The sequence below is a fragment of the Prunus avium genome, chromosome 7 (assembly GCF_965620075.1).
Source record: "Prunus avium chromosome 7, drPruAviu1.hap1.1, whole genome shotgun sequence".
In the NCBI taxonomy this organism is placed as follows: Eukaryota; Viridiplantae; Streptophyta; class Magnoliopsida; order Rosales; family Rosaceae; genus Prunus; species Prunus avium.
Genome location: NC_142290.1, coordinates 28,058,927 through 28,086,099, shown reverse-complemented (window position 1 = coordinate 28,086,099; position 27,173 = coordinate 28,058,927). Strand labels below are relative to the sequence as shown.

Sequence of the window (27,173 nt, the reverse complement as noted above, 5' to 3'; positions counted from 1 at the left end):
TTTTCTCTTATTTATTTCTTTAATAAATAGTATAGCTGTGCGGCTATACTCTTTAAGTATATTATATTTAATAGCCGCACGACTATCCTATGCTTGTTATATAAAAAAAAATCGTATAGCCGGGCGGCTATACCTTTTTGACACGTGGCGAAATGGCACTAGGCTCAGGCGGGTCCTCTTTTTAAAATATAAAAAAAAATTCGTATAGCCGTGCGGCTATACTACGGTTTTATGACAAAGCGGGTGCTTCGCACCGGGCGGGTCCCCCTTTCTTGATTATATAAATAGTATAGCCGCGCGGCTATACTTGGTGTTTTTTAATAAAACTAGTAGAGCCGGGCGGCTATAATACGGTTTTTTTATTAAGTATAGCCGCGCGGCGATACGCGGGATTTTTTTTTAAAAAGGAGTATAGCCGATCGGCTATACACTTTGCATAAGACCCCTTTTATCCTTCTCCTTCAGTAAAATTCCTCCTCGGTCCCCTAAAATATTGCCATTATTCCTTGAACCCTGGAAGTTGTAATGACACTTGTTAACCCAATCGCCGGTGGTCTGTGAGCTCCAACAATGTCGAACAAACACCTACTAACTTCTCTCTCATGCGTTCTCCGACGAACCCTAACTCTGAGGTCTCATTTCTCATTCAATTCCACCAGGTGGTTTCAATCCGGCACTTTCTTCTCACCCAATGTAAAAACACACCAACGCCTTTTCCCGTGTAGCGGATTGGATTTTCTCGGGATTCACAACATTCCCGGAAAATGTTTTACCTCCTCCCAATCAGCGGAGAAAGCCAGCGCCAAGTGTTGGAACTGTAGTGCAGCTGCTGAAGCGGTGCCATTTCTGTTGTGTTCATCTTGTCGGTGCATTCAACCTGTGGATCAGTCGGTGGATTACTTTCAGATATTTGGACTGTAAGTAATTGAATCTTTGAGAACTATAAATTCTTATTAGTATTTCGTGAATTCAGTTGTTGTTTTTTTATTCTCTGCCTTGAATTTATGGTTCGCATTTGTTTGGTTACCGAGAAAGCGGAGAGGGAGGTGGAAAGAAAGTGAAAATTTTGAAACTTGGTTAACGAATTATGGTTTCAAATCTTTAGTTTATGTTATTCTGATTTGAGCATTTCCTTTCACAAATTTAAAAAGAATGAAAATTTGGAAGTTTTAGCTAGTGTTCACTCTTCAATGTGATTTCCCTTTTTTTCTTATAAAAATTAATTTTGACAGGGAGAGAAAGTATGACAGTGTGGTGGACAATCTGGAGGGAAAGTATAAAGCCTGGCAGAAAAAATTGCACCCTGATCTTGTTCATACAAAATCGAAGGTATTTCTGATACATCTTTGTATTTCAAAATATAAGATATAAAAATAGTAATTAAATTATATGAAGGAGAAAGTTTTGTTTTGCTTTAATGTTTATTATGTTGTTAGGAAGAAAGAGAGTATGCTGCTGAACAGTCTGCTCGAGTGATTGATGCATACCTCACACTTAGCAAGCCCTTGGCGAGGGCAATCTACATTGTAAGTGTACTTTTCGCCTATTAGGTTTGTATTCGTTGTTGTGCTCAGAGTTGATTCATTTTCATGGTACTTTGTAATTGTATAACAGCTAAGCTGAGTCAGCACGAGATTAGTTATGGTGTCACGTGCTGTTAGTTAAGGTGTTACTGTGTGTGTTAGAAGCTAAGCAAAGCTAAGGCTAAGTATATATTGTAATCTCTCTGTAGAAACTGATTAACAAAACAATTCAAGGAATACAATTCTCTCTGAAATTTCCTTTCTTTTTCTTCTTCTTCTCATCAATATCATGAATGTTATCACTTTGTTGTGTTGAAAACAATGTTACGAGAACCGCACTGTTAAGCAGAAAATGGTCTTGGTCGAATGTGGTTACTTGGTAAATATACACACACACATATACATTTATATATATACTACGGGTTTTAGAATTTAATTGTGCTATTTTGTTTTCAGTTGAAGCTTGAAGGTGTGGATGTTGATGAAGAAGAGACACTTTCAGAATCAGAGTTGTTAACTGAGGTAATTTGCAAAAGTTGACTTTGTTGTCTTCATGCAGTATATTATCTCCTTGTTTTTCCAGACATAACAACTATATCTGTTTGTAACTGTCGCGTTATAAATTATAATTTTTCCCATAGTCCAAAATTTTGGTGCAAAGTGACTGAAAATCTGCAAAAGAGTTTGTTGCTCTATATCAGATGGAATCTTTGACATTTAGAGTGCACATGTTTTGAGACAAATATCACCCATCAGGGTCTGCCCCATCTTGACAAATCTTTCATGGTGAAAATATTTTGTAAACTTAAAGATAGTTGATGCATGCTTCATAGAGTAATTTGCATTGGTATTTGAGGTTATCAATATGTCCTTGGCTGTTGGGCATGTTGCAAGTGACATGACAGTTTTGTGGTGGAAGTTTGGCATGGTTTGTAGTGGAGATAGTTTCTTTTTCTATAATTTTTTTCTTCAAAAAATTAAACTTGGGTTATAAATATTGGAGAAAGCATAGTATTTATAGACGTTTTGGAGTCACTGACTTGTATTTATTTTGTTTGCATGGATATACTGAAGTTGATGAGAGTCATTGAGTCAATTTTTTCTTTTTCTGATATCTGGTCTGCATTTAAGACTTTGATTTTCTTATACCTTCTGACTTTGAAATTGCAGATTCTGGAAATCAGGGAAGCTGTTGAAGAAGCTGCTGACTCTCAGGCTTTACTTCAGATTCAGTCTCAGGTATGACCCGAGACCTTTCAAATACATTTGGGAATGATTAGTTAAACATCATAGTAGCATGGCACTTCTCTTATCCTGCCACATATGTGCCTTGCAGTCTAATTTGTAGAGCCTTTTTAATTCACGTGTTAAGTTAATCAGAATATGCATGATGGCGAGTTTAGTGCCCTTTCATTCATTTTATTTCTTTTCTTAACTAACTTTTCTTCTTGCTCATCCAGATGCAAGAGAAACTGAAGCACTGGTCTAACTCTTTTGCAAATGCATTTCGAAGCCGGAACTTCGATGAAGCTCTAAAAGCTATCCGGAGAATGACTTACTATGAGCGTGTAAAAGAAACTATTGTAAAGAAGCTGTAATCAAGGTAGTGTATACAAGTCCTTAGCCAAATAATCAATATTCAATAGACATCATGAGTATAGGAGACATCATATAGGGCAAAGTGTATAATTATGTCCGTGTACAAACCTGAGTTTGGGTAAAGGGCTCTGTTCTATCCAATTCATGTGTTTGGTCTTGCTCTGTTCTATCCAATGCATATGTGTTTGGTTTTCTCTGAGGCATGGTAGTCTACGGTTGTGCATGCCTACACACACACACACTTCATAGGTATCGACCCAGAAAACTCTTTGACCTCCTACTTATGGGAAAATGAAGGGCACCATTTGCTCCATATGGTTATGAACTTATGTTGTCATCCTATAATGTCAAGTAATAAATCGAATATACAGAATTGCCAGTTGGTTTTTCTAGAAATTTCTTTATTGGAAAAGATTGGAACTTTATTTATTTATTATTATATTATGAACATATGAATAATTCTAATGAGCCTGTCATTTGGTAACTTTCAGGCACTTCAGTTCTGAAATTGGTATGGTTCTGGAGCAAACCAAATTTAATTCCATGATTGACAAGTAGAAGATTTGATGGCAACATGTGAGTATATTTGGATTTTGGAAAAACAATGTGATGCTTTGTTATTTTCTTTTATCCTCTTTTACTTTACATGGATGAAAGCTGATCCTAGATTGTTCCTCATTGCAGCCAGATTTTGATTGACGACCTGGTTGAGATTTGCCCGGCATCCTTCCGAGAAAAATTAAATGTCAGAAAATACAAAGATTGGGCTGACATTTGGTCCAGCAGCAAGTACTTTTCATCATACTATTCTGTAACCTCTTATGATGGTTTAGAGATAGCTCTTAATAATACGAATGCTTGTTGGATGAATTGTCCATGCACAAGCTGTACCTGGCAAGCACTCTTCTGCAGAATCTAAGTGTTCTATTTATCTTGTTATAAAATGAAAAGATTGTTCCAAATAAATGCCACAGAAGAGTGAGACAAATCAAACACCATACCAGTCATGCCCGTAAATCAAGGATTAGGAATTATGTTAACAACTTACGTTTTCTTATTAAAGACAACTTTTGCTGCATTACATTGCGAGCCAAATCTTGCTTACCTTCTCTGTTAAGCCCGTAAAATACGGTTCGAAAATTGACCACACTGGGAACAATCCCTGTGTTCAACATTTCAGGTATAAGCTGCATGGCTTCTTCAGATTTACCCACCTTACAAAGACAAGAAATGAACATTGAATAAGTTCTGAAATCAGGCAATGGCCCTTTTTGTTTCATCTTGTGGAAGACTTCCCAAGCTTCAGCAAACATTTCCATGTTCATGTACCCTCGAATGAGCGCAGAATACGTAACAATTGTTGGTTCACAACCCTCCTGTTGCATTTCCTTGAAAATTTCTAAAGCTTTTCCTATCTGCTTCTCTTTGAAGAAATGAACTAATAAAGATGTATATACATGGACGGTTGGATTTATGCCTGCTTGCTTCATAGAATCCACCTTGGCCAGTGCTGCTTCTAACTGTCCACTCCTCAGAAGTCCATGAACAAGGCTCCCATAAGTGTACTGATCCAGTTTCGACCGGTCCTCCCTGACATCATCCATCAATGCTTCAGCTTCTTGCAATCTCCCAGCTCGACAAAGAGCCCTAATGTACAAGGAATAACGAAGTGGAATTGTAAAACCAGTTTTAGAGAGCAAATCTATGCATCTTCTTGCAACTGATAGCTCACCAACTTCACATAAACAACCAAGATAAGATTCAACCAATTCTTTGTCAGGTACATGATTGGCACGAATCATCTCCTGGAATATTCTAATTGCTTCATCTGCCTTTCTACCTTTTCTCCCACAAAGAGATATGATCAAATACTTGTAGGTACTGCCAGTTGGGCTGTAATTATTAGACTTCATCTCTTCAAAAATCTGAAGAGCAATCTCTGTCAGACCTGTTCGACCATATTGCATTATCATTATTGTCCATGTATCTGCTGTTATTGAGAAACCTTTTCTTCTCATTTCATAGAAAAGGCTTCTCATGTGTTTGAAATCTTTCCCTTGTCCTGCGATTTTGATAGCCATGTTATAAGTTTCGGTAGTGTGGCTATAACCAGTTTGCTTTCCCACCCATGAGAAAAATTGTAACGCTACCAATCCATGCATACTGCTACTCCTCAAAATTTCCAGAACGAGCCCTGGAGTGAAATCAACAGAAGAATTCTCCAAAGCTTCCTGAATAGAGCACCAATCTGTTGACGAGGACAGAATTCTACAAATTTCTTTCAAGTCTTGCTCATCATAAGCTTTTGAAAGTGGCTCCAATAAAGGATTGCGATCCATCCTTGCTGGTTCTGAATGGTTAAAGTCCAACCCAGTATTGAGCTCCTCTCCCTTGCACAGATCCTTACTAAATACCTCTTCTTGTGGTTGAAGTTTATAGATTCTCTGCATCTGTTTTACTTTTTCAAGGTTCTCCGTCTCTCCCTTTTTCTCCATATGATGTATAGCCAAGTTAAATATGTCATCTCGAATGACTATATTAGATGCTTGCATATCATCCAAGACCTTGAGAATCTCATCTGTCCTTGAAATTCTGCATAGCTCCTTGATGAATACAGAATATGACTTGACAGTGGGCTCGATGCCTTTCTCCTTCATATTATTAAATACTTTCCATGCTTCAGATATATGGTTTTGGCGGACATGACCTGCAACCAGAGCTGTGATTGCCACACTATCTGGTTCAACTCCACTTTCCAGCATCTCTTCATAGAGCTCACAGCCTTTTTGATATTCACTCAACTTAAAAAGGTGTTGCATCAGCTCTGTGTAGGTAGAAGTCATAGGAAAATATCCAGATTCTTTCATGCTATGAAACAGATCAAGTGCTTTAGAAACATCATTTATTCTTAAGTACCCATTGATGATAATCCCATAAACCTTCCCATCAAGAATATTTCTTCTCTTCATGATATCCAAAATTTCCAACGCGTCTACAATTCTATCAGCCCTACACAGTCCTTTCACCAAAGTCTCAAAATACTCAGGGCCAAGAATAACCTCTCTGTTCTTAAGCTCACGAATAAATTCTAAAGCTTCTCTGATTCTTCCAGAGATACAGAAACACTTGAGGACAGAACCATAAACAATGTGTTCTGGAATCTGTGAGACTCTAATCATGTCATCTGAAACCAAGGCAACAGCACCAGTCTCTCCGGATCTAGCTATACCATTCAATAACAGCTTGTACAAATTCGTGTCAAGCCCAATGTCCTTCTTTACCATCTCCTTGTAAAATTCCATTGCAACGTCAGATTTTCCAGCAGCACAGAGTGCACGTATCATCAACCTATAAACCACTGCATCCGGTTCGTAACCGCATTTCCTCATCTCTTCATAGACCAACAAGGCTTTGCCAATTAACTTAGCCTTCCCATACTGTGAAATAAGAATAGTCCAAGTCTTAACGTCTTTCTGGCACGAATTCTTTTCCATTTCATCCACCAACTTCTCCACCATTGCAAACTCTTTGGCTTCCCCAGCTATAAAGAGCATGGTATTATAAGTCTCTGTGGTATGACGAAACCCTTCTTTGAGCTTCACCCAATTGAAGAATCTCAAAGCCAAATGTGGCACTTTAAAGCACCTCTTCAAAACTTTGTCAACGATCTCTGAATCTAACTGAAAACCCAAGTTTTCTAACAGCTCTTCCATAGAAACCAAACCATTTTCCGCCCTGACAATCTTTGTAACCTCATGAACAACCGGGCTAACATCAATTTCAACCACATTTTCCAAGTGGGCATCTTCCAAAACCGTTGTATCTTCCTTTTGTTGCAGTACACTACCCTCCGCATTTCTACGAACAGCTAGCGTGCAAGGCGGGCACTCTTCCCCAATCTCACCAACCCTCACCTGGGCTTCTTCAGTTATCAAAATCCCAGACGGAGTTTTCTCCGCAGTAACATTCTCAGCGCCCAAAATCTGAGTTATTTCACTGAAGAGCGAGCCAAAGCCGCTGCTTTCTGCTTCTTGTTTTGAGTGGGCTTTCTTAGGCTTAGATGGTTTATTGAGTGTTGCAAAATGATCAGCCTTGTAATACTTTGAGAAGCGGAAATGAAGTATCTTGCTGGTTGAACTCGAACACAAGGACTGCAGTTTGATGAAGCTTCTCATGATTTGCCTTCAAATTCTCTTCTTAGCGGGAATTCATATACACATGATACATCTCATCAATCAACAGAACAACAAAGAAAGTGTCTGACCAAAAAGAAGACCAGAAAAAATAAAAAGGCGAGGAAATCACGTAAAATTGTAGATATTGTGGTGTGAAAGCAAAGGCGCCCGTGGCCTAATGGATAAGGCGTCTGACTTCTGACCGGGGGATTGTGGGTTCGAGTCCCACCAGGCGTGACTCTGCTCAATTTACTTAAATTAATTTCTGTTTTTTAAAAGAAAATTATACGGTTATACCAATAATAAGCTAACAACTAATTTTCCTTTTGTAATGTACCACTTTTTATTTCTCGATTAAAAAAGTAGAATCAATATTTTTTCTGAGATGGCAAAATGCAACAAACACAATATAATCACTGTATTGAGATATAAATAATAAATACTTTGGCAAAAAAAAAAAGATAGAATAATAAATACTACTTTGCATTGAAATAATTTAATTCCCGTAACTTGAGCCAAATTTTATTTTTCGCAAAAAAGTATAATTTAAGTGACTGAGAGCTAACTCTTGCACATAAAGTTATATGTTCAAATCCCCCTTAATCTAATATCGCTTATATAAATAACAAAAAAAAAAATGCTCATTTTGTCTACAAATTATCTCAAAAACAAAGATAATAGCTTAATTCTGCAACCAAAGAAAATCTGACATAATTAGCATGTGAGTTCCATAATGCCAGAGTGAAGGGAGCGTGCCCGCCTCCTTGCACCTGAGTTTGATCCCCCTTTTCGTACATTAGAGTAGTTTAAAAAATAACTTTGTAACAAAATAATAATAATTTGGGACTATCTACCAACGATTTCTCGTTCTTTGACTTCAATGTGATTTTTAAATTCAATTATACGAGATGTCGGTTTACGTGGTCGGGCCGAAGTCCCTTTTACAACCAAGTGCACAAAGGCCCAAATCTAGCCCAACGAGCCGCCTTGGAGCCCAAGTAAAGCAGCAATCTTCCCGGACCTTCCACCGAGTAGTGAAAAATCGAAGAGAGATTTTATGGAGTTCGCGCGAAGGCACACAGAGAAAGAGGCATAGAAGGAAAGCAAACAGAGAAGAAAAAAAAATGGGGTGGGTGTGGAGGGACGATGAAGACGACAACAATTCAACTGCGGGTGAGATAAACCCTCGATCGGACGGCGAGCGATGCTCGACGAGGAAGGTGGTGAAGACGCAGTGCAAGACTGAGGAGGTGGAGCCTGGAAAGTTCGTCCGAAAGTGCGAGAAGACCGAGCAGCTTTTCAGGGACTGCGCTGGCAGGTTTGCCTCTCTCTCCATTTCCCTAAAATCCTGTGGAAAATTAGGAGTAGTTTTATCTAGGGTTTCAATGAATTGCCTAATCAAAGCACTGGGATTTTAGCGGCCTCTATCTTTTATGCTTTGATATACAATTTCAATATATTTTTTATATCACTAGTTCTAACCCTTTTGATCTCTATTTCAATTTGGGGTTTTTTCTTTTTCTCTGTATTTTTTGTGTTATGAGGATTATGGGTTAGGATAAAACATGTTAAGAGTCATGAAATTATGATATTTGAAGCAAAATTAAAGAAGCAAATGTTGGTTATGCTGTGATGATTATGAAAACACAGTACGAAAAGAGAATCAAATTTCTTTCTTCTGTCTTGTTGACAATACATGATAATATGGACCATGTTTTGATGCCTGAGCTAGCTCAAGTGCGCTTGACTTACAGTCTAGCAAAGTATGATAGCATGTGATTATTTATAGGGTTGTTTTAGTTTTCTTCGTTCCAATCAGAATACAAACAGCTAAGACATCTAACTTTATTTTACAAAAAGTATTATGGTTTTGGCTACAGTGTTCCGATGAGTATGCTCAGAGGTCCTGTAATGGTCATGCAAAATAGGTTGTTGACGTTCTTGTTAGAGCCAATATAATCAAATTCCTTACATTGGATTGGGAATTAGTTTCAGAAATTTGTGATGCTACCGGTTACTTGATAAATTGTTTTTTAGATTAATTTGAATGATTCCACGACAACATGTGAACAAGTATGGCATGTCAAATTGGTTTAGCAGTTGATGAAGTGATTTATGCTTATTTAGACAAATGGCATGGACTTTAAAGCTGAATACTATGATTGTTCAGTGGGTGGATGAGATACCTAAGTAGGAAAATCTTTCTGTGAGCATCATGTCTCCCAACTCTGTCTTTGCTAGCCTCTGAATGTAATTGGAGCTTTCCTCTACATAAAAAGTATCCATCTCTTTTTCTTCTCCCTGTTTGAGCATTGGTATTATTTATGTTACTACAACATTGACCAATGTTGGGTACTTTACTTTTTGTTAGGCCTGTTGAAGTGGTGCAATCCAATAAAGAGTACACTGAAGATGATGTCACGGAAGAGGTGCTCAAAGGGTCTGTCTACTTTGGGTCATCACAGCATGGAGCATTTGACTTCCCTGGGCTACGCAGTGATATTGAAGACATTGAACGTACCTTTATGGGTGGCCTCAGCCGTTTCTTTGATGCTGCTGAGGAGATGAGGAATGGATTCTTCAGTGCATTTGGGGTTCCACGCATCTTTGATGAGGGACCCTCTTGTTCACTACCAGCTAAGAGGCAAGAGGTACCCATTGAAGGCGGTCAGCAGGAAGCTTTTCCTAAAGCAAATGGCGGCAACAACTCAGGGCAAGTTGATCTTTCTGGGTTGGCAAGAGATGTTTGAAGCAAGCCCACGGTAGGTCACATCAATGTTGTCCGGTAGCTTGTTAATAGAGTGACCATCAGCCTTCCGCTGTTATTTTCCTATCTTCCCGTTCGCCTCAAAATAGAATACACGATATATCTCACCTGTAGTAGAATGCAGTTCCTATGATGGCTTGACTACAAGTCCATTTGACAATAATGGGTTCTTGTTATAATGCAATGGTTTCTCAATGGTTTTATGTTTTAGCATGAATCATCTTTCTCGCCCTAAGATACGAATGTGCCTACTAATGTTAGAAAAATCCTATTTTCTGATTAGCTCATCAATTATTTTCTCACATCAATTGATAGAATTACCAAACAGGGATATGCTTATATGACATCTTGATGACATATTATGCTGGTCTTGTTTAGAATGAGAATGGGCCAGTCGATGCCTAGTTAGTGCCACACCTCACAGTATTGTTGGATAAAATATAATGTTTTTTAATCTAGGACAATTTTAGGATCCTCTGTTTTTGGCGAAGTTTCCAGTTACCTACCAAAAACCAATACCAGATAGTGGTGTAGCACCACTACAAAGCCATTATTGACCAAGGAAAGATTTATCAAACCAAAAACACAGCCAACCTCGTGGAGTCAAACAAGTTCCTACGGTGTTATCTGAATCACATTTGGATCAGTGTCAAGTCAAGTCATTGGTCTTCTCTCTCTCTCTCTCTCTCTCTCTCTCTCTCTCTCTCTGGTATAAAATAGATGGTCATTTCAGTTGTTAACAACAATAATATTCGCATGGAGAGAAATGGAAAAAAAATTTGGAAGACTACATTTATTAGTGCTTGGCATGTCATATGGTCTAGGAATTTGGAAGGAAACTTCTACATTACCTAGAGAACAATCTAAGAATGAATGCTCTAGAAATCGGCATGCTTTGTGAATATTGCTACCAACCCCAATTTGTTTACCAAAAATTTTATTCGAACAAAGACAAATTATAAATCTCACTTATTTTTATTTCTGATAAGGAAGATACCGATCAGCTAAGAAAATTTGGCAATTCTATTAATTATTAGTAGATTTTTCTTCTATGATTCTGTTGTTAATGACATAACCAAAAGCGGTACAAACATAATTCAATTGCTAACTACATTTTTCTCAACCAAGTAACAATATTCATATTACCCTCCAATTGTGGTAATTGAACAAATTAAGAAAATAACCGGCTTGGGTCGGCAGCCGGCGGTAGCCCGGCCCACTAAGATCCCGCACCTAACCGGACAAATCCATGTTGTACAGCTGTAATAACTTGATGGTGTGCCGGTCATAACAAAACAATCTGAAATTCCTCCAAATCACAAGATCTCAGCCGTCCATTCCGCTTTGCAGTCCAAGATCATACATATATTTTATCAAGTGGGTCCCACCAGGAAGGTAAAAAGTTTCTGTTGGGTCATCACAGTCAAACATAAGGCAAAGAAAGAAAAAAAAAAAACGCGTCTTTATAAGTTTTGAAACATTCCAACAGAAAAACCTACCTTCTCTCTCTCTCTCTTCCCCTTCCTCCCTCTCTCTTTCTCTCTCTTTCGTTCCTCAATTTCCTTCCTTCTTCTTGTGCATGATTATATAAATTTGGAACAAAGGTAGAGAGAAAACCCTAGTACTCTTTTTCACAATTCAAAAACCACACAAGACGACTGTGTTTTCATTTTTTCCTTTTTCTTCTGCCATTGTTCATTTCTCTGTTTTTTTTCCCTCCTTTCAGAATCTGAAAATTTTCTTCCTTTTTTGACGTGGAATTTGTCAATATAGTTGGCCTCAAAATATTGGGTTTCGTCGAAGTTTGGGTTTTCGATAGTCTTTCTTCTCCGTGGGGTAATGCATTGGAAGGTTGAATGGTTTTTGAGGAAATTTTATGTTTTTTTCTAACTTGTAAGAGAGTTTGGGCAATTGGGTCTTTTGGGTTAGCTTGATTTGGTTGATGTGTTTGGACTTTTTTTGGCTGACGCTGAGGCTGAGTCTTTGTGTATATTTGAGACTCTTGCTGGGGCAAAGCTTTTGTTTGAGAAGATTATAATATGTTGATTAGAATTGCTTAAATTCTTTATTACAGTGAGCAATACAGAATTCTCTGCTGGTTGGTGGATTCATTTCAAGTATTTATTGTCGTTAAAGTAATTGCGATTGAGTTGGTAATTGGTGGATAATGCTCCATTTTTTGTCCTTCCATTTTAATATCCATTACCTTTTTGGGAGGAAAGAAATGGGATTTTGGCCTTTATATGATATGTCTCTGCTTTTAGATTTTTGATGAGAATATAGATCAATATCCGATGGGAAACAACTGCGTTGGATCGACGAAGGACGGTCTCTTCCATTCCGTCTCGAATTCGCTTTGGTGGTCTCGATCGACAGGTTTTGTTTCTCATGGCAGTAGAGGAATTAATAGTACTGATGCAACACCACAATTGAGTCAGAAGAACTCAGAAGCTCCTCTTTATGTTCAAAACAATGCCCCGGAACAAGTTAAAATAGAAAAGGAAGACTATAAGCCGGTGCAGCCTTCAAATCAAAAGGAGAAGGTTCAACCAGACAAGCCTAAGGAACCGGCACAACCTCAGAAGCAGAAAGAAGAGACCATACTTGCAAGACAAGTAACACTTCAAAAAGGAGAGACTAAACCAGCACAACCAAAAATTCACAAGGAACCAGGACAACCAATACCACAAAAGGCAGAGACTAAGCCAGCAGTGGCGGCGAGACCAAAGAAGCCTCATAGTGTCAAGAGGGTAGCAAGTGCAGGGCTTCAGGCTGACTCTGTCTTGCAAACCAAAACAGGTCATTTGAAGGAGTTCTTCAATTTGGGCCAAAAGCTTGGACATGGGCAGTTTGGGACAACTTTTCTTTGTGTGGAGAAATCAACTGGAAAGGAGTATGCTTGTAAATCCATTGCTAAAAGGAAACTGCTGACTACAGAAGATGTGGAGGATGTGAGGAGAGAAATTCAAATAATGCATCATTTGGCAGGGAATCAAAATGTGATCGCGATTAAGGCAGCGTATGAGGATGCTGTTGCAGTTCATGTTGTCATGGAATTATGTTCAGGGGGTGAGCTGTTTGATCGGATTATCAAGCGGGGCCATTTCACCGAAAGAAAGGCAGCACAACTAACAAGGACTATAGTTGGTGTTATAGAAGCCTGCCATTCTTTGGGTGTCATGCATCGTGATCTTAAGCCGGAGAACTTTCTTTTCGTCAATGAGGACGAGGATTCGTCCCTTAAGGCTATAGATTTTGGATTATCAATATTCTTTAAGCCAGGTATGTCTTAACAGTTGTCCTCTTTCTTACCTTACAGATCAATTCCTTTTTATGATTTTATTTACTGTTAGATTTTCTCCCATCTGAAGTGATAGCATATATTATTAAGCAGGGCGTTACACCTTTGATGATTTTAAAATTGATAGCCTTTGACATTTTGGTGACTGTTTATGACAAACACCTATCAGATTGGTATTAGAATTCTGCTATATAATATATATATATATACTTCTTTTACTTTGTCAAAACATATGTAGCTCTCTTAATTATTGGTTGACTTTTAGTTAAACTGTGATGTTTCTTTGCATGCTTCCCTCTGCTTATTTTCATGCCTACAATATTTTATAAGTTTTGTGGTGCTGCAAACTACTTTTCTTTGTCTTCTCTATCATTGACACACTTAAATTGACAGGGGAGATTTTCAGTGATGTGGTTGGAAGCCCGTATTATGTTGCACCTGAAGTCCTGCGCAAGCACTATGGTCCAGAAGCAGATGTATGGAGTGCTGGTGTTATCATTTACATTCTCTTAAGTGGGGTGCCTCCGTTTTGGGGTGGTAAGAGTTTTACAATGTCTTTCCTTTCTCGAGTGTGTGCGTGTGTGTGTGTGCCTGTGCTTTTCCACAAAGCACTTGCCATTTTTCTCTTCTTATTCTCTCTTTTCCATTTGAAACAGAAACTGAGCAAGAGATATTTGAAGAGGTTTTGCATGGTGATCTTGACTTCTCATCAGATCCCTGGCCTAGTATTTCTCAAAGTGCCAAAGATCTAGTTAAGAAGATGCTTGTTAGAAACCCGAAAAAGAGGATAACTGCTCATCAAGTTCTGTGTAAGTTTATACATTTCTATTTATTATCAAGAAAGTGAGACTAGGACAATCCCCTTCGTCAAGAGAGACACAAATTCAATTACATTTCTCTTAGAATCAGATCCTGCAATATGTTTAACCTAGATTGTAGAATGAATTCTATCGTCAGGGCCATTATTGGTTTAAATGAATCTTGAGGCTGTGCATTTTTATAAGGGAAAGATTGGTCTCATATGTTGAAGGATGCCATCAGCATTGCAAAACAATAATGTTTGTTACTTTGTTCTGATTTCTTGCAGGCCACCCTTGGGTTCAGGTTGATGGAGTGGCTCCAGACAAGCCTCTTGATTCCGCAGTTTTAAGTCGCTTGAAGCAGTTTTCTGCAATGCACAAAATTAAGAAAATGGCTCTTAGAGTAAGAGTCTTTGCCCTTGTATTTTATACTTCCAAGTTCATTAATTCTTGTGAAGCTGGCTTCTAACTCTACTTGTATTGCCTGCAGGTCATTGCAGAGCACCTCTCTGAAGAAGAAATTGCTGGTTTAAAAGAAATGTTCAAAATGATAGATACTGACAATAGCGGTCAAATTACTTTTGAAGAACTTAGAGATGGACTGAAAAGATTTGGAGCTAATCTAAATGAGTCTGAAATATATGATCTTATGCAAGCTGTAAGTATTTATATCAGCATTATCCTTCTAAACTGAATGATGCTACCTATTGCCTTTGATAGGTTTCTGGAAAAGTATGCCTCAGAAACAAAAATTTGCAATTCCACATAATTCCTTCATCCAACTTGTTTGTGGATCTTCAATTGTTCTTATGCAAATGTTACTTGTTCTGAATTGCAGGCAGATGTTGACAATAGTGGCACAATCGATTACGGGGAGTTCATAGCAGCAACTTTGCATCTAAACAAAGTAGAGAGAGAAGATCATTTGTTTGCAGCTTTCTCATACTTTGACAAAGATGGCAGTGGCTATATCACTCAAGATGAACTTCAACAAGCCTGTGAGGAGTTTGGCATTGTGGATGTTCACTTGGAAGAGCTGATCCGGGAAGTGGATCAGGACAATGTGAGTACTTCTGTGGCACATAGAGAGAGTAAACTCAGAACTTTCTGATAATTTACATGAAATAATTTTCAAACTTGTTTGTTTCTTTTTTTTTTCCAGGATGGTCGGATCGATTACAACGAGTTCGTTGCCATGATGAAGAAAGGCAATGCAGATTTTGACAAGAAAGGCCTTCATACAAGTGCTATTAGCATTGGATTTAGGGAGGCTCTATCTGTTTGTTAAAAGGCAGTGAGGAATTTTTCTTTGGACACATTTTCCTTCCACCTTTCATGAATGTCTGGAACTTTTCAAGGCTTACAGATAGATCATGAGGGCTCTGGTAAATATGAATAGATGCCTGCAACTTCACTGCTCCAACATTTGAATTTGCCCAAATAGTTCTCATTCACTAATTTGTATTGGAACAGATGGGACAATAGACTATCTTCGCATGTAATATATGGTAGAAAGAAATCACTGTACATAAAGAGGCATAACCTCATTCTTGTTATTAGTTTATGTTAATTTTTTTTTTCTTAATGGTTGTTATTAAATCAAGAGGAAGATTTTTTAAAGATAATAAAAAGGATTTAAGTATATCTATCGCTCATGAGATTTGAACTTAAAACCTCCAACAAAACATATATTGTGTGTCGAACATGACTGATGTGCAAGTTAATGCCCTTTTCTATTGGACTAGACCCTGTTTAACATGCTTGAGGTTTTTTTAGGCACTTTTTTTTTCTTTTTTTCTTTTTTTCTTTTTTAATGCAATTGACTAATTCAAAGCAAATTGTATATAACACTTTCATGGGAATGAATAAGACATAAGAGCAAATTATATAATCTTTGCCCAAATTAGGGATCTGAGTTAAAGCCATTTGTGTGGAACAAATCGCCAGTATTTGATTAAAGGACATTATTGAGTGATGGTGGTACGATAAGGATCAATTCCATCATATATCTAACTAAGTGGGGTTTGTTTGGTGCATTACAGGATAACTAATATTAAAACCATATCATAGTGGGGGCATCCAACTTAATTATTCACATTAATTAATACTTCGAATTCCTATTCTCCTATTATCTGTTTATATGTGTGTTTTGTCTAATAAAATTTCTTTTTGGCAACCCATTAATTGATTTCTTATAGAAAAACCTTATACATTACTATGTATGCACTTGCATTTCAAATTAAAATATGTTTCCAACAATTGAAGACAACCGATATAAAGTCTAATTGAGGTGGCGAGGGGAGTGTGTAAAACAGAGAAATTTTTGTGTGAAGTTGTTGCTATTACATGTCAGTAATGAGTGATAGAATAGTCGAATTACTGTCACGTGGCAAAACAGTTGAAATTAAGATAGGTCATGAATTCGATCTCACTCGATAGATTAAAACGAGATCTACGCATGTGTTGCTCAGATTGAAGACCAAAAAGATTAAGAAGAGGAGTAATTTATCCTAAGAGATGCTTATGATACATTGCATAATAATAATATATGGTTTATGAGAAAATGATGCTCGGCAATGGGGACATTGACACTATCTGGCCACTGGCCAATGACCAGTTTGTCTACGCTAATAGACAAGTCGTAGAAAAACTGCAGTTTAGACTACAAACAACGCATGAGCTTCACATTATGGAGCAATGCCAATTATGTGTTCATTTTTGGCCCCCATCCTCCAAAACTTTTTGGTCCTATTTCTTTTTGTTTTTTGTTTTTGGTCTCAATGGGAAAGGTGGGCTCTTATTGTTTGTTTTCTTTGATATTGCCCATGGTGCGGTTGTTTATTTATTTATTTTATATAGATAGTTATATTATAGAGAAATTGAATTAGTAAAATATGTTGTGTCCATATTGAGAAGCTCAATTTGAATTTATTTTTTCAACAATACAACAAATTTTCATCCATAAAATTTGAAACCGAGACTTAATTTAACAAAATAAAAACTAAACGTCATTAGCTCAAACGGCCATTAGCAAATGCCAGGTCTAGATTGAAGTTCGCTTTTCTTCGATTTTCATTTCGGGTTAGTTTATTATTTGTAATATGGCCCCTTTAATTAAAAAATAAATAAACAAACAAATTGTCAATGAATCAATAGGTGAAAATTGGATGAAAGAAAAAGAATGTTTTTTTTTTTTTTTCTTGTGGCATGAGGGCAAAGTGCCAAATCACAATTGAAGAGGATACTTGAGAAGCCAGCCTAGCCGTTGAATGCAACTCACCACCTACAAAATCCCAAAAAAAGAAAAAAAAATTCCAAGTTCTCCCCAAACGTGGAGCATGCTTGACCCCCGAACGGACGGCCAAGATTGTCTGGTTAAACGGAACCAGCCGTAGGATTGGCTGTGCGTTTGTAATCTCCCACGCACGTTGTTACAGCTCACGCGCGGTTGGTGGACGTGGGTGGGGTGTCCAGGTTGGCCTAACGTGAGACCAATCATGTTCCTTGGTCGTACCACGTCAGCGAGAAAGACAGCAACGCCACCTGTGACCCCAACACACATAAAAACACTCTCCGCTCAATTCCCAACGTTCTCCAACAGTAACCTCCCTTCCGGCTGTTTTCAATCATTGGTTCCTTTGTAATTTACCATTTTGCCCTCACAGTTCATTCTATTGGTTTATGTTGCCTGACCATAATGCCCTTTTGCTTGCTTGCTCTGTTATTTGACTTCAACTTCATGCTGATGAATAATGATAAAACCCAACTTTTCTTGAATTTGATAATCCAGTACCATCAAAATCAAAATCTAAAAAATTAAAGGAAAAAAATAAAAATTTCTCTTTTTTAAATTTTTTTATAAATTATTTATTGCTTTGACACATCACAATGGTGTTTTGAGTAAGCTCCATCTAGTGGATGATAATATACCCTACAATTAGTTTTCTTTGTTTGGTATTGATAAGAGATATATATATATATATCTTCATCTGATTGTCTATCACACCCACTATTTGAAGGAGATTGACAATGAAATAAGATAATCCACTAACCAAAAAATTGAGTGAAACATTGATTCATACTTTTGATCATCCTTGTAAATTGTAGAAGATTGGGGTCATGCTAGAGAATTTCTGATTAAATATGATACATGACAAATGTTGGATGGAATATGAATACTTCACTTGTTTTTTAAAATTCATACTCTTAGGTTTGGAGATAAAATGCTACACTAAAGCTATAATATCTTGCCAATTGAGTCTAGTCCAATAAAAAATGGCATTGACTTGTAGACCAGTGATTTTAGGTTTGAACTTTTATGGCACATTGATAGTGTGTGTGAGAGAGAGAAAACTACCCTCCCCTAATATCGCTCGTATAAAATTCAAAAAAAAAAAGCTATAAGATCTTATGCTTCGTGTCCGATTGTACCATATTCATGTTCATGACCTTTTGATAGTGTTATTCAATTTTTATTTTGTTGAAAGAGGTGCATGAATTCAAATCTCATATATGACAATTTTTGAATGAAATACAATAAAAAAAAGTGTACCTTATTCATCGGCTGCCATCCTTCTTGCCATTAATTTGAAATTAGTTAGAGCAAATAAAAACTACAAACTGCCTGGATATTTCACTTCTTCCATTTTAAGGTTTTGGAAGTTGATTGAAATTATTATAAAGAGTGTATCTTTAAATCATTTATAATTAAGAAAATTGTACTCGTACGTACGTCAAGGAAGATGAGAATAGTTTAAGTTAAAATCTTCCTGCAGGAAACTAACAACAACCCTTGTACTCCGAAGTACAGAATGACCCAAATTTGCTGCTTGATATGGCATTGTGTTGCGTCGATACAGCTGCACCAAAATGGATTCAGTTGCATCCTCAACTTGTGATACTCGCAAGTGCACGAACCGTTGGTAGTTTAGCGTATGTAAGTGCGAGGTCGATTCCACAGGGATTGGTGATTGAATGATCCAATTTAGTTTCCCTACACAAAATAGAAACAAAAACAAAGAACATAAAACAAGGAAGAAAGAAATAAGTAACTCAAGCAAATAAGTTCCCAAGTTCAATTAGATTAATGGATTGATTCTAGCTAAAGTATGATTAAGCCATGGTGTGTGGTCATAACCTTGTGTTCCTAATTCCCTAATTTGATCATTTGTTGTCTAACCTAAAATTAAGCATTAGGAACCCATTAAGCATAGAAGAACATTTTAAACAACCAAGCATGTATCTAATCCCTGTTGTCGAATGTCCATACATACTCTTCCTATTCATAGTTCAATTCGAATTATGGCATGGTGTATACTCTTAATTCAAACCAAGATAGCTAACATGCAAGCCTAAATGGTGATCAATCATTCAAACTAGCATATTAACTTATAAGCATAATGAATAAGAACAAAAACCATAATTGAAACTTGGAAACTAATTAAACTTGAATACTTAAGAAAGAATGTACATTACAAGAAAAATAAATTACAACTAAGAAAACATTAAAGAAAGCTAGAATTGAGAACTAGAAAGCAAAACTAAGAGAATTTGAGGGAGAGAAGGGAAGGGAGCTCTAGAGAAGTGCTTGAGAGCTCCCCCCCTTGGGGTGTGTTTACAAGCTTAGAGAACTTCCCTATTTATAGGCCTAGGGGAAGTGAAAATCTGAATTCAATATGGCTAATGCATACAACACTTGTTTTATAAAATCTGAAATGATTGATGCACTTGTATTAGAAAATCTAAATTGGGTGATGCACTTGTATTAGAAAATCTTGAATTGGTTGATGCACTTCACCAATAGATCCCACCAGCAGCCCTAGCTCATCTTCATGTCACCATGACCAAGCTTCCAACCAGAAATGATAGCTCATACCTAGCTCACCATGACCAAGCATCCAACCAGCACATGCTGAGGTCAGCATGACCAGCAACTTCAAGGGCTTACAACTTGGGCTTCTCTTAATCAAATTAGGACTTTAAGCACTCTAAATTGAAGTTCAGAATGTCTTCTTTCCAGCCATATGTTATTTGGGCCAATCCAAGGTCGGAGGAAGAAGTTAAGGCCGAAACAAATTGCTAACTCATTTTCCGCGCTGATAAGATCCATCCTGAGCATGGTTCTGTGTTTGCTAGGTAACGGACTCCAGATTTATCCAATGGGGCTGAATTTTGGATATGTTATAGTACACACCAATTGGAGCAACTTTCATGAAGAATGTGGCCTCATCCGAGCTATGTAGGTTGCTGAAACAAAGCTTGCAATATGACCTACGGAACTGGACTGGCAGGGGGCTGTAGCCATAATGAATTTGTCTTTAAGCTCTTCATCAATTCATCCAAATTAGGCCTTAACATGCTTGAATTGCATGAATTATGTTCTCCAAAGCCATCATTGTTACCTAAAGCTCAATTAACTGAAAGATAAACACAAAAAGGATTAAAAGCACAAGTTTAACTAAAAAACATAACCAAATCATAAGTTAAAAGGGTACAAAATGATATGTAATTTATGCACCGATCACATTGGCATGCTGAGACTTAGAAAACTAGCTTCAATATAGGTGAGTTTTATTCAATTTCAACTCTTTTTTATTTTTCCTTTTAAGACAAGATGAGAGCTCCATACCTCAAAGCAAATGTGAAGGGCAGTAGAAGCCTCCACCATTGTTAAAACAATATTTGTTTCTAAAGTTCCAATGCCACTTTTTGAGTGAAACACAAAATGAAAGGAATTGTTTGAAGAAAAAAAATGAATGGAATTACATTTTTAAAAATCTTCATATTTATTATTTTGTATTTTCTTTAAGCAAACCCTTTAATTATAGTTTTCAGAACTTGTAATTTTTTTTATATCAGTGGGTGAGAGGGATTCTAACTTGGGACTTCTTCTAAAATTAGAAAAAGAAATAACACTAAATTGCTAGGTAGTTTTAGAACTTGAAGTTGAGACATAATGAATTGACATAAATAAGTTTTTTTTTTAAAAGCAAAATCAAAGTTGACAATATCCCTCCAAAGAATTGCCAGAAATCATTTACAACATAATTCATGACATCTTATACTTGAGCTTGTATAAGAAACAAACAAGTGTCTTCTCGCTTATACGTACGTGTAAGCTTTTCTATAATATGGTTAACCGCATTTGCAAATAAATCTAATTTTGTATCTTGGTAGCCGTTCAACCGACAATGCAAAAATAGATTATCCCCAAACACAGTTAACCGTATTACAAGAAATCTGATGTAAATTATCTTAGTTGTTAATAACCGATTCAACGGTCGAAAAACTTGTCCTCATTAGAACGATAATCGAGAATAATTTTCCCTCCAAACCTCAGAGCTGCATAAATGGTATCCAAAAAAAATTCAAATTACTCAGATTTGAGCAAAATCCATGAACTTGTTTGCCATAATCTCATTATAGAGGAGAGAAAATCCTAATGTCCTTTTTCTTACCTTAACAAGAGAAATTCTGACAGCTTCCTACTTCACAAGATAAGCGAAGTGAGATTATAAATAAGTAACTCCGTTTCCCTCCATCATCATTTAGAATTCAAAACTGCTAGTAACTTCCATAGTGGCAGTTTAGTCATTTCCTCACTATTGCCCATCTCTATCCATTTCATTGAGATACCCCTTTCTCTCTCTCTCTCTCTCTCTCTCCCGGAATTCTCGAAACCAAACCAGAGCGTGTCACCAACTCTCTGTAGCTTTCATGCTCAACTATCACCAAGTGCTTCTAATCTAAACCACTATCAATATATTCCTATACTCTCTGCTCTGTTCCTATCTTCTCTTCTTCGTTCCCTCTCTATCATAATTCCATCTTGAAATTTTGTTTGCATTGCCCCTTTGGTCTCAGTATCAATCAGTCTTTGAGTGCTTATTTAAATCACTTAAGCCCAAATTCAAAAACCCAAGTTTGGAAACTGCCTAATCTCTGTAAGTTCTATATCTCTTTGATGTCTTGTTCCTTGGAAATTTGAATTCTTTAACCTCTGTTGCTTATTGTATTGGGTATCTGCTCTTTCTTTGTTAATGTTGCTTATCCTTTTCTGGGTCTGTTTTGAGAATTTTGCATGTATTGATGATCTCAAGAAAATTGGGTTTACTTGGAAAATGTGAGTGCACAAGAACTTAAAGCCATGAGCCTGGCAGTGTGTTCTCTATTGATACTTGAGATTGAGAAAACAATATTGACTGCAGTTGACTTGTTATACAATTTGGTATAATTGGTCAGGTTTCCTTCTTCTTTTGAAGTAATTTGGAGCCACATAACTTTTGTTGTTCAAGGCTGTGAGCCTGGTAAAGGGGTTATCTTCTACTGCTTGTAGATGCTTGGTTATTCGACGAATTTTGCAGAACTGTTGTCATGTTGAGAGTTATGCATTGTGGGTCTAGAACGATATGTATTATGATTTAGAAATTTCATGACTGAAATTATGGGAACTCTTTCTTGGAGGCTATATTGGGATAATTTCAGAATGAAAATTTTCATGGTTGGTTAGTCATGCCACAGATTGTGTTTTTACGCTTTCTTTTGGATGGGGGCTCCTCATCTTGTTATTTGGTGCATAGGGAAATAGCAGAATAGACCCTTACCCTTTTGAGGATATGATCAGTAGTTGAACATGATAGACATCTTATTACATTTCTGGCTGTTGCATGCCTGCCCATGTGGGTTTTCTGGATGTTTTATGTATTGTTATTTCCTGCCCCTCATTATGTCTTGCTGGTATTTACTAAAGTTGCATCATCGATGTCAATCGAAATGGCATAAAACATAAAGTTTCTTGGTTTTTTGTGTTTTTGGTTTCCTCTTTTTTTCTGAAAAGGTTCATAATTCGCTGTCAATATTAGTTTTGTGATTTGTGGAGTAAGCCAAGTGTTATGCTCTTTTGCATTGTGGAGATACTGCCCGACTTTGCTAACTTTTGTATTTCTGTTCTTTAGTATTTTCCGAATGGAGTCTGCAAATGGGATTACTTCCGAGCAAGAGAGTTGTGCTATTGAGGAAAAACATGTGGATATGCCAGTACCGGATTTGAACAATGATGGTAAGAATGATAGTAATGTAGAAGTTCATGCCGTGAATGGAATATCTGAACCTGGAACAAAAGATGAAGGCATTAACTCTTCTGGAGTTGCAGTTGAAGCCTCTGCAACTGTTCCGCCTGGTAAAAATTTTAAAACCGCGAAGGTACTGCAAGCATGCCAAAGTTCTTTGTCTTTTGAGCTATTTCTCTTATAAATTTGCATGACACAGACATGTACTAAATGCACCTTTTCTCTCCTACTTGTGTTTTATGTTCAGGATCCTCATGCTCCGAACAATGGTTTTTCAAAGAGCAAACTGGCCAAGGATAAACCTAACTTGAAAGGCATAACTCAGATTCCTCGTAACCAGAGGGCAATACTTTCTCAGAGCCTTTCTTTCCCGTCAAGAGGATCTCGTGCAGATCATATGAAGAAGAGCATTGATGTGTACCCAGTGAAAGCAGTAGCCAAACATGCTCGAGGAAATGCAACCAAAGCTGAGGCCCCTTTTTCAGTTTCTCGCTTGAATCCAAATAGGCGGGCATCTACAGGAGTGCATTCAAAGGAAGAGAACACAACTGGTGGAGGTTCCTTTAAGAGGAATTCTTTAGCAGCAATACCTAGCGTTAGATGCTCTTCAGTAAGGCTTTTTCGATATGTTGCATCTACATTTTACTCTTCTTAATATCTTTCTTAATGTAGCTAATCTCCATTCTTAATTGTGTCAGTCTGGGAAGCCTGGTTCTGTGAATACATCTGCTAATAGCCCATCTAATGTGATCCGGTAGGTTACAACCTCTATTCAGTACAGGAGTATACTTAACCTTTCTTATTTTTCGTTCAAATAAATAGGTCGATTTTACTGTTCCATTTTTCTTCTGCATGATTTGTATATGGGAAAAAAAATGCATCCGTGGCAACTGCTGAATCATTCATTTTATGATGTTTTATGTAATTGCAGAGCAGTTGATCAAAGTTTAAATCCTGTAAAAACAACTCTGCCGATCAAAGAGGATGATGATGCTCATTCCATTGCTTCGTATGTCTCATATCCTAGAACGTTATTCTTATTGTTGCTCATCTATTTACTGCCAGTATCTGAGTTATCCAGTCTGTTTTATTCACACTTCCATGTATACTGTATTTTATCAGAAGTACTACGCCAAGTGGACGGCGGAGCAGTGGTTCTTTTGCCTTCAGGTTGGATGAACGTGCTGAGAAACGGAAGGAGGTTGCTTACACATACCTTTAATATCTGGTTGATAGTTTTTGATAAAGTTTCTTGGTTTACCACTATTCCTTAAAACTTTTAGGATGTGAGACAGCAATTGTTTTGTATTCTAAAACATCCCCTCACAAGTGGGTCTCTCTCCGCCATTGGAGACCAACATGTGGAATTCCACTTATTGGGAGGATGGGTTTGGGGGGAATTCACACAGGATCTCCTGCTCAAATACCATGATAAAGTTTGCTGATTCTATTCCTGGAAGCTTAAGCTTTAGGATGTGGGCCAACTAGTGTTATATGTTGACAGTTTTATTTTCAATGTGTAACACTAATCAAACTTATTCATTGTTTATTAGTTCTTTGAAAAGCTAGAAGAGAAGATACAGGCTAAGGAAGCAGAAAAAAATAACTCACAGGCAAAATCGAAGGTGTGGGACTAATTTACAGCACTTATTATATTATACCTTTGCCGTTTATATATTAATTTGTTTATTTCTATTTTCCTGTTTCATATGTGTTCCATTTCAGCATATTCACTCTGTTTTCTATATGCTTACAGGAAAGCCAAGAAGCAGAGATCAAGAAACTAAGGAAGAGCCTAACATTCAAGGCAGCACCCATGCCAAGTTTCTACAAAGAGCCTCCTCCGAAAGTTGAACTAAAGAAGGTAACTGTTAAGAGTTTATCTGATGCGAAAAATCCTACTATTTCCAGATCTTTTCACAAGCTGAAGTTCATTTTTCATCATCATTTTTTTTTTTCAATTTTCCATTGCTACTCTCCTCTTCCACCTCTGCTTCACTTTGGTTGCTTTTGTATAGCAACATTGTGTGTGACTCTTCTCTACCAATCAATTTAGATACCAACTACTCGTGCAAAATCTCCAAAGCTTGGAAGGAACAAGAGCTCCATTTCTTCATTGAACAACTCTTCCGAAGGTGGTGGGGCGTGTCTTAGCCCTCGTCTGAATCGAGAACTGGATAACTCAAAGAAAGCATTAAAGACTAAAAGCGAAAAAGATGTCATAGACTCAAAGAAGCCTATTAGGAAGTCCCACAGCAGGCTTCATTCTCAGGAAAATGTTGCTACCAAAGTTGAAGCAAAATCTGTTAAGTCCCCACCAAAGGCTATTGGAGAAGAAAGAAAATACCACAAAACATGCACCACAGAAACAGAAGAAGGTCAGGATCAATCTGGGCTTCTTTCTGAGTGCAAAGAGAAGATAGAGTCTGAAGTGAATGTTGCCGAGATCGAAGAACCAGTCCTCAGTGCACCTACTCCCGATATCATGCCTCATGAAGTTAGCATTGGAGCTTAATGACATATTTGTGATGCATTCTGTTCATAGTCTTGAAAGTTTTAAGTTTCATATTGTTGTGAATATAGATATCATGGGATGCTCCTTAAAGTCATATATAATGTAGTTTATATGTGAGTTTTTTTTTTCCAATCATTAAATTACTGTGGAAGTTTGAAGACATTATGCTGTCTTCAGCAATCTATGGATTATGAGTCTTTCATATATAGTTTGATGATTGCCATTTCTCCCTACATGTCAAGTTTAGTGTGCAATTGATGATTCTCCACTCAAAAGGTTTTGTGTTTTAAAATTGCATTTGATGGAAATTGTGGTCATTTTTTGCTGCTTTTGGTTTTTTTATTTTGGGAAGCCATTCTTAAGACACTCTGGGTTTCTTGAACCAGTGATGATGCTTGTCATGAAATGAACACCATGAGCTCAAGTTCAATCCTGTACGGATAACCATTCCTAAGGAAATTTCAAGCACAATATTGCTTGTAACCAAATCATCAGTAATTGCAAAATAAATTAAATTAAGGCGAATTTATTTGAATTCTCTTGTTTGGAAGAAATGAAGAATTTTATTATTTCTTAACTTAATCATACCATTGTTAAAGAAACACAACTAAATTGGCCAATCTGAAAGGAAATTAAGGGCTGCCGATGCCGTTGAAAATATCAATCATATGCCAAATAGTTATCGCAAAAGTACCTTTTACCAAGAAAATCTTTGTAAGCAGGGGTTGCTCGGCCTAGGTTCATTTGGGCTAGTTTTTAGTTTTCTTCTCTTTTTAGGCTTTGGGCCCCCATACAGAAATGGACACAAAAAAAAAACAAATTTCCTTCCAAATTCTAAAACAATTTTTTTTTCAGTGTATGGGGTGCCCTTACTAACCCGAGGGGTATAGGGCATGATGAATGCAAACTCACACGCTACATGACTGTGATTTCACTAGACCTATTTTACCCGCCTAGCTTAAATTCCGTCACAAAGCAATCACTTTAATAGCATAAAAGCCCACACTACAAGTTTCGGCATTTTAAAACAATTACACATTGCGCCAGCTATTATAGCTTGTCTATGATAGTCTAGTTCATGTATTTAAAAATTTGAAGAAAACAATCATAAAGTTACGAATCGTTACACTATTGGCCCTCTCTATAAGAATAACCGTGAAGTCAAATGTTGCTTTTTTGACGTAGCACTTGGAAGGCGAATTCTTAGCTGATATGGAAGTCATATAGATTTTAGGGTTATGAATGAAATTAATAGATTACCATATAGTTAAGGAATAATAAGTTCTCTTTTAAAGAATGAAGAATTGCCTCTGCTTGATCAATCTGGCATTCTCGGGTCAGTGTGACCCAAAATGTTTACAACTATCAGATCCCTTTAAAAAGGGTCAACAAATTAAATGTACATGTTATGATTTTGTCAGTAAT

At 37.1% G+C, this 27,173-nt stretch overlaps 5 protein-coding genes across 5 annotated transcripts; 4 read left to right on the top strand and 1 right to left on the bottom strand.

The window, feature by feature from the left end:
• Positions 1–486: 486 nt before the first annotated feature.
• On the top strand, positions 487–4,088 carry LOC110754991 (DNAJ heat shock N-terminal domain-containing protein). The gene is made up of 8 exons (XM_021956130.2): positions 487–917; positions 1,233–1,329; positions 1,437–1,526; positions 1,980–2,045; positions 2,694–2,762; positions 2,984–3,126; positions 3,614–3,698; positions 3,807–4,088. Exons 1-6 carry the CDS (start codon positions 571–573, stop codon positions 3,119–3,121), a joined length of 807 nt encoding a protein of 268 aa, XP_021811822.2. The 5' UTR covers positions 487–570; the 3' UTR covers positions 3,122–3,126; positions 3,614–3,698; positions 3,807–4,088.
• LOC110754990 (Pentatricopeptide repeat (PPR) superfamily protein) lies at positions 4,021–7,519 on the bottom strand. Its single transcript, XM_021956129.2, has one exon. The coding sequence runs from the start codon at positions 7,295–7,297 to the stop codon at positions 4,154–4,156; it is 3,144 nt and encodes a 1,047-aa protein (XP_021811821.2). The 5' UTR covers positions 7,298–7,519; the 3' UTR covers positions 4,021–4,153.
• Positions 7,520–8,387: 868 nt separating this feature from the next.
• LOC110754970 (Mal d 1-associated protein) lies at positions 8,388–10,274 on the top strand. The gene is made up of 2 exons (XM_021956104.2): positions 8,388–8,615; positions 9,669–10,274. Exons 1-2 carry the CDS (start codon positions 8,422–8,424, stop codon positions 10,045–10,047), a joined length of 573 nt encoding a protein of 190 aa, XP_021811796.2. The 5' UTR covers positions 8,388–8,421; the 3' UTR covers positions 10,048–10,274.
• A 1,292-nt stretch (positions 10,275–11,566) lies between these two features.
• On the top strand, positions 11,567–15,750 carry LOC110754978 (calcium-dependent protein kinase 26-like). The gene is made up of 7 exons (XM_021956114.2): positions 11,567–13,346; positions 13,759–13,902; positions 14,022–14,174; positions 14,453–14,568; positions 14,656–14,823; positions 15,004–15,228; positions 15,328–15,750. The coding sequence occupies exons 1-7, from the start codon at positions 12,359–12,361 to the stop codon at positions 15,451–15,453; spliced, it is 1,920 nt and encodes a 639-aa protein (XP_021811806.1). The 5' UTR covers positions 11,567–12,358; the 3' UTR covers positions 15,454–15,750.
• Positions 15,751–21,790: 6,040 nt separating this feature from the next.
• Positions 21,791–25,989, top strand: LOC110754979 (TPX2 (targeting protein for Xklp2) protein family). The gene is made up of 9 exons (XM_021956115.2): positions 21,791–22,108; positions 23,120–23,366; positions 23,481–23,843; positions 23,932–23,987; positions 24,165–24,242; positions 24,356–24,434; positions 24,787–24,858; positions 24,990–25,097; positions 25,290–25,989. Exons 2-9 carry the CDS (start codon positions 23,130–23,132, stop codon positions 25,746–25,748), a joined length of 1,452 nt encoding a protein of 483 aa, XP_021811807.1. The 5' UTR covers positions 21,791–22,108; positions 23,120–23,129; the 3' UTR covers positions 25,749–25,989.
• The last annotated feature ends 1,184 nt before the right edge of the window (positions 25,990–27,173 follow it).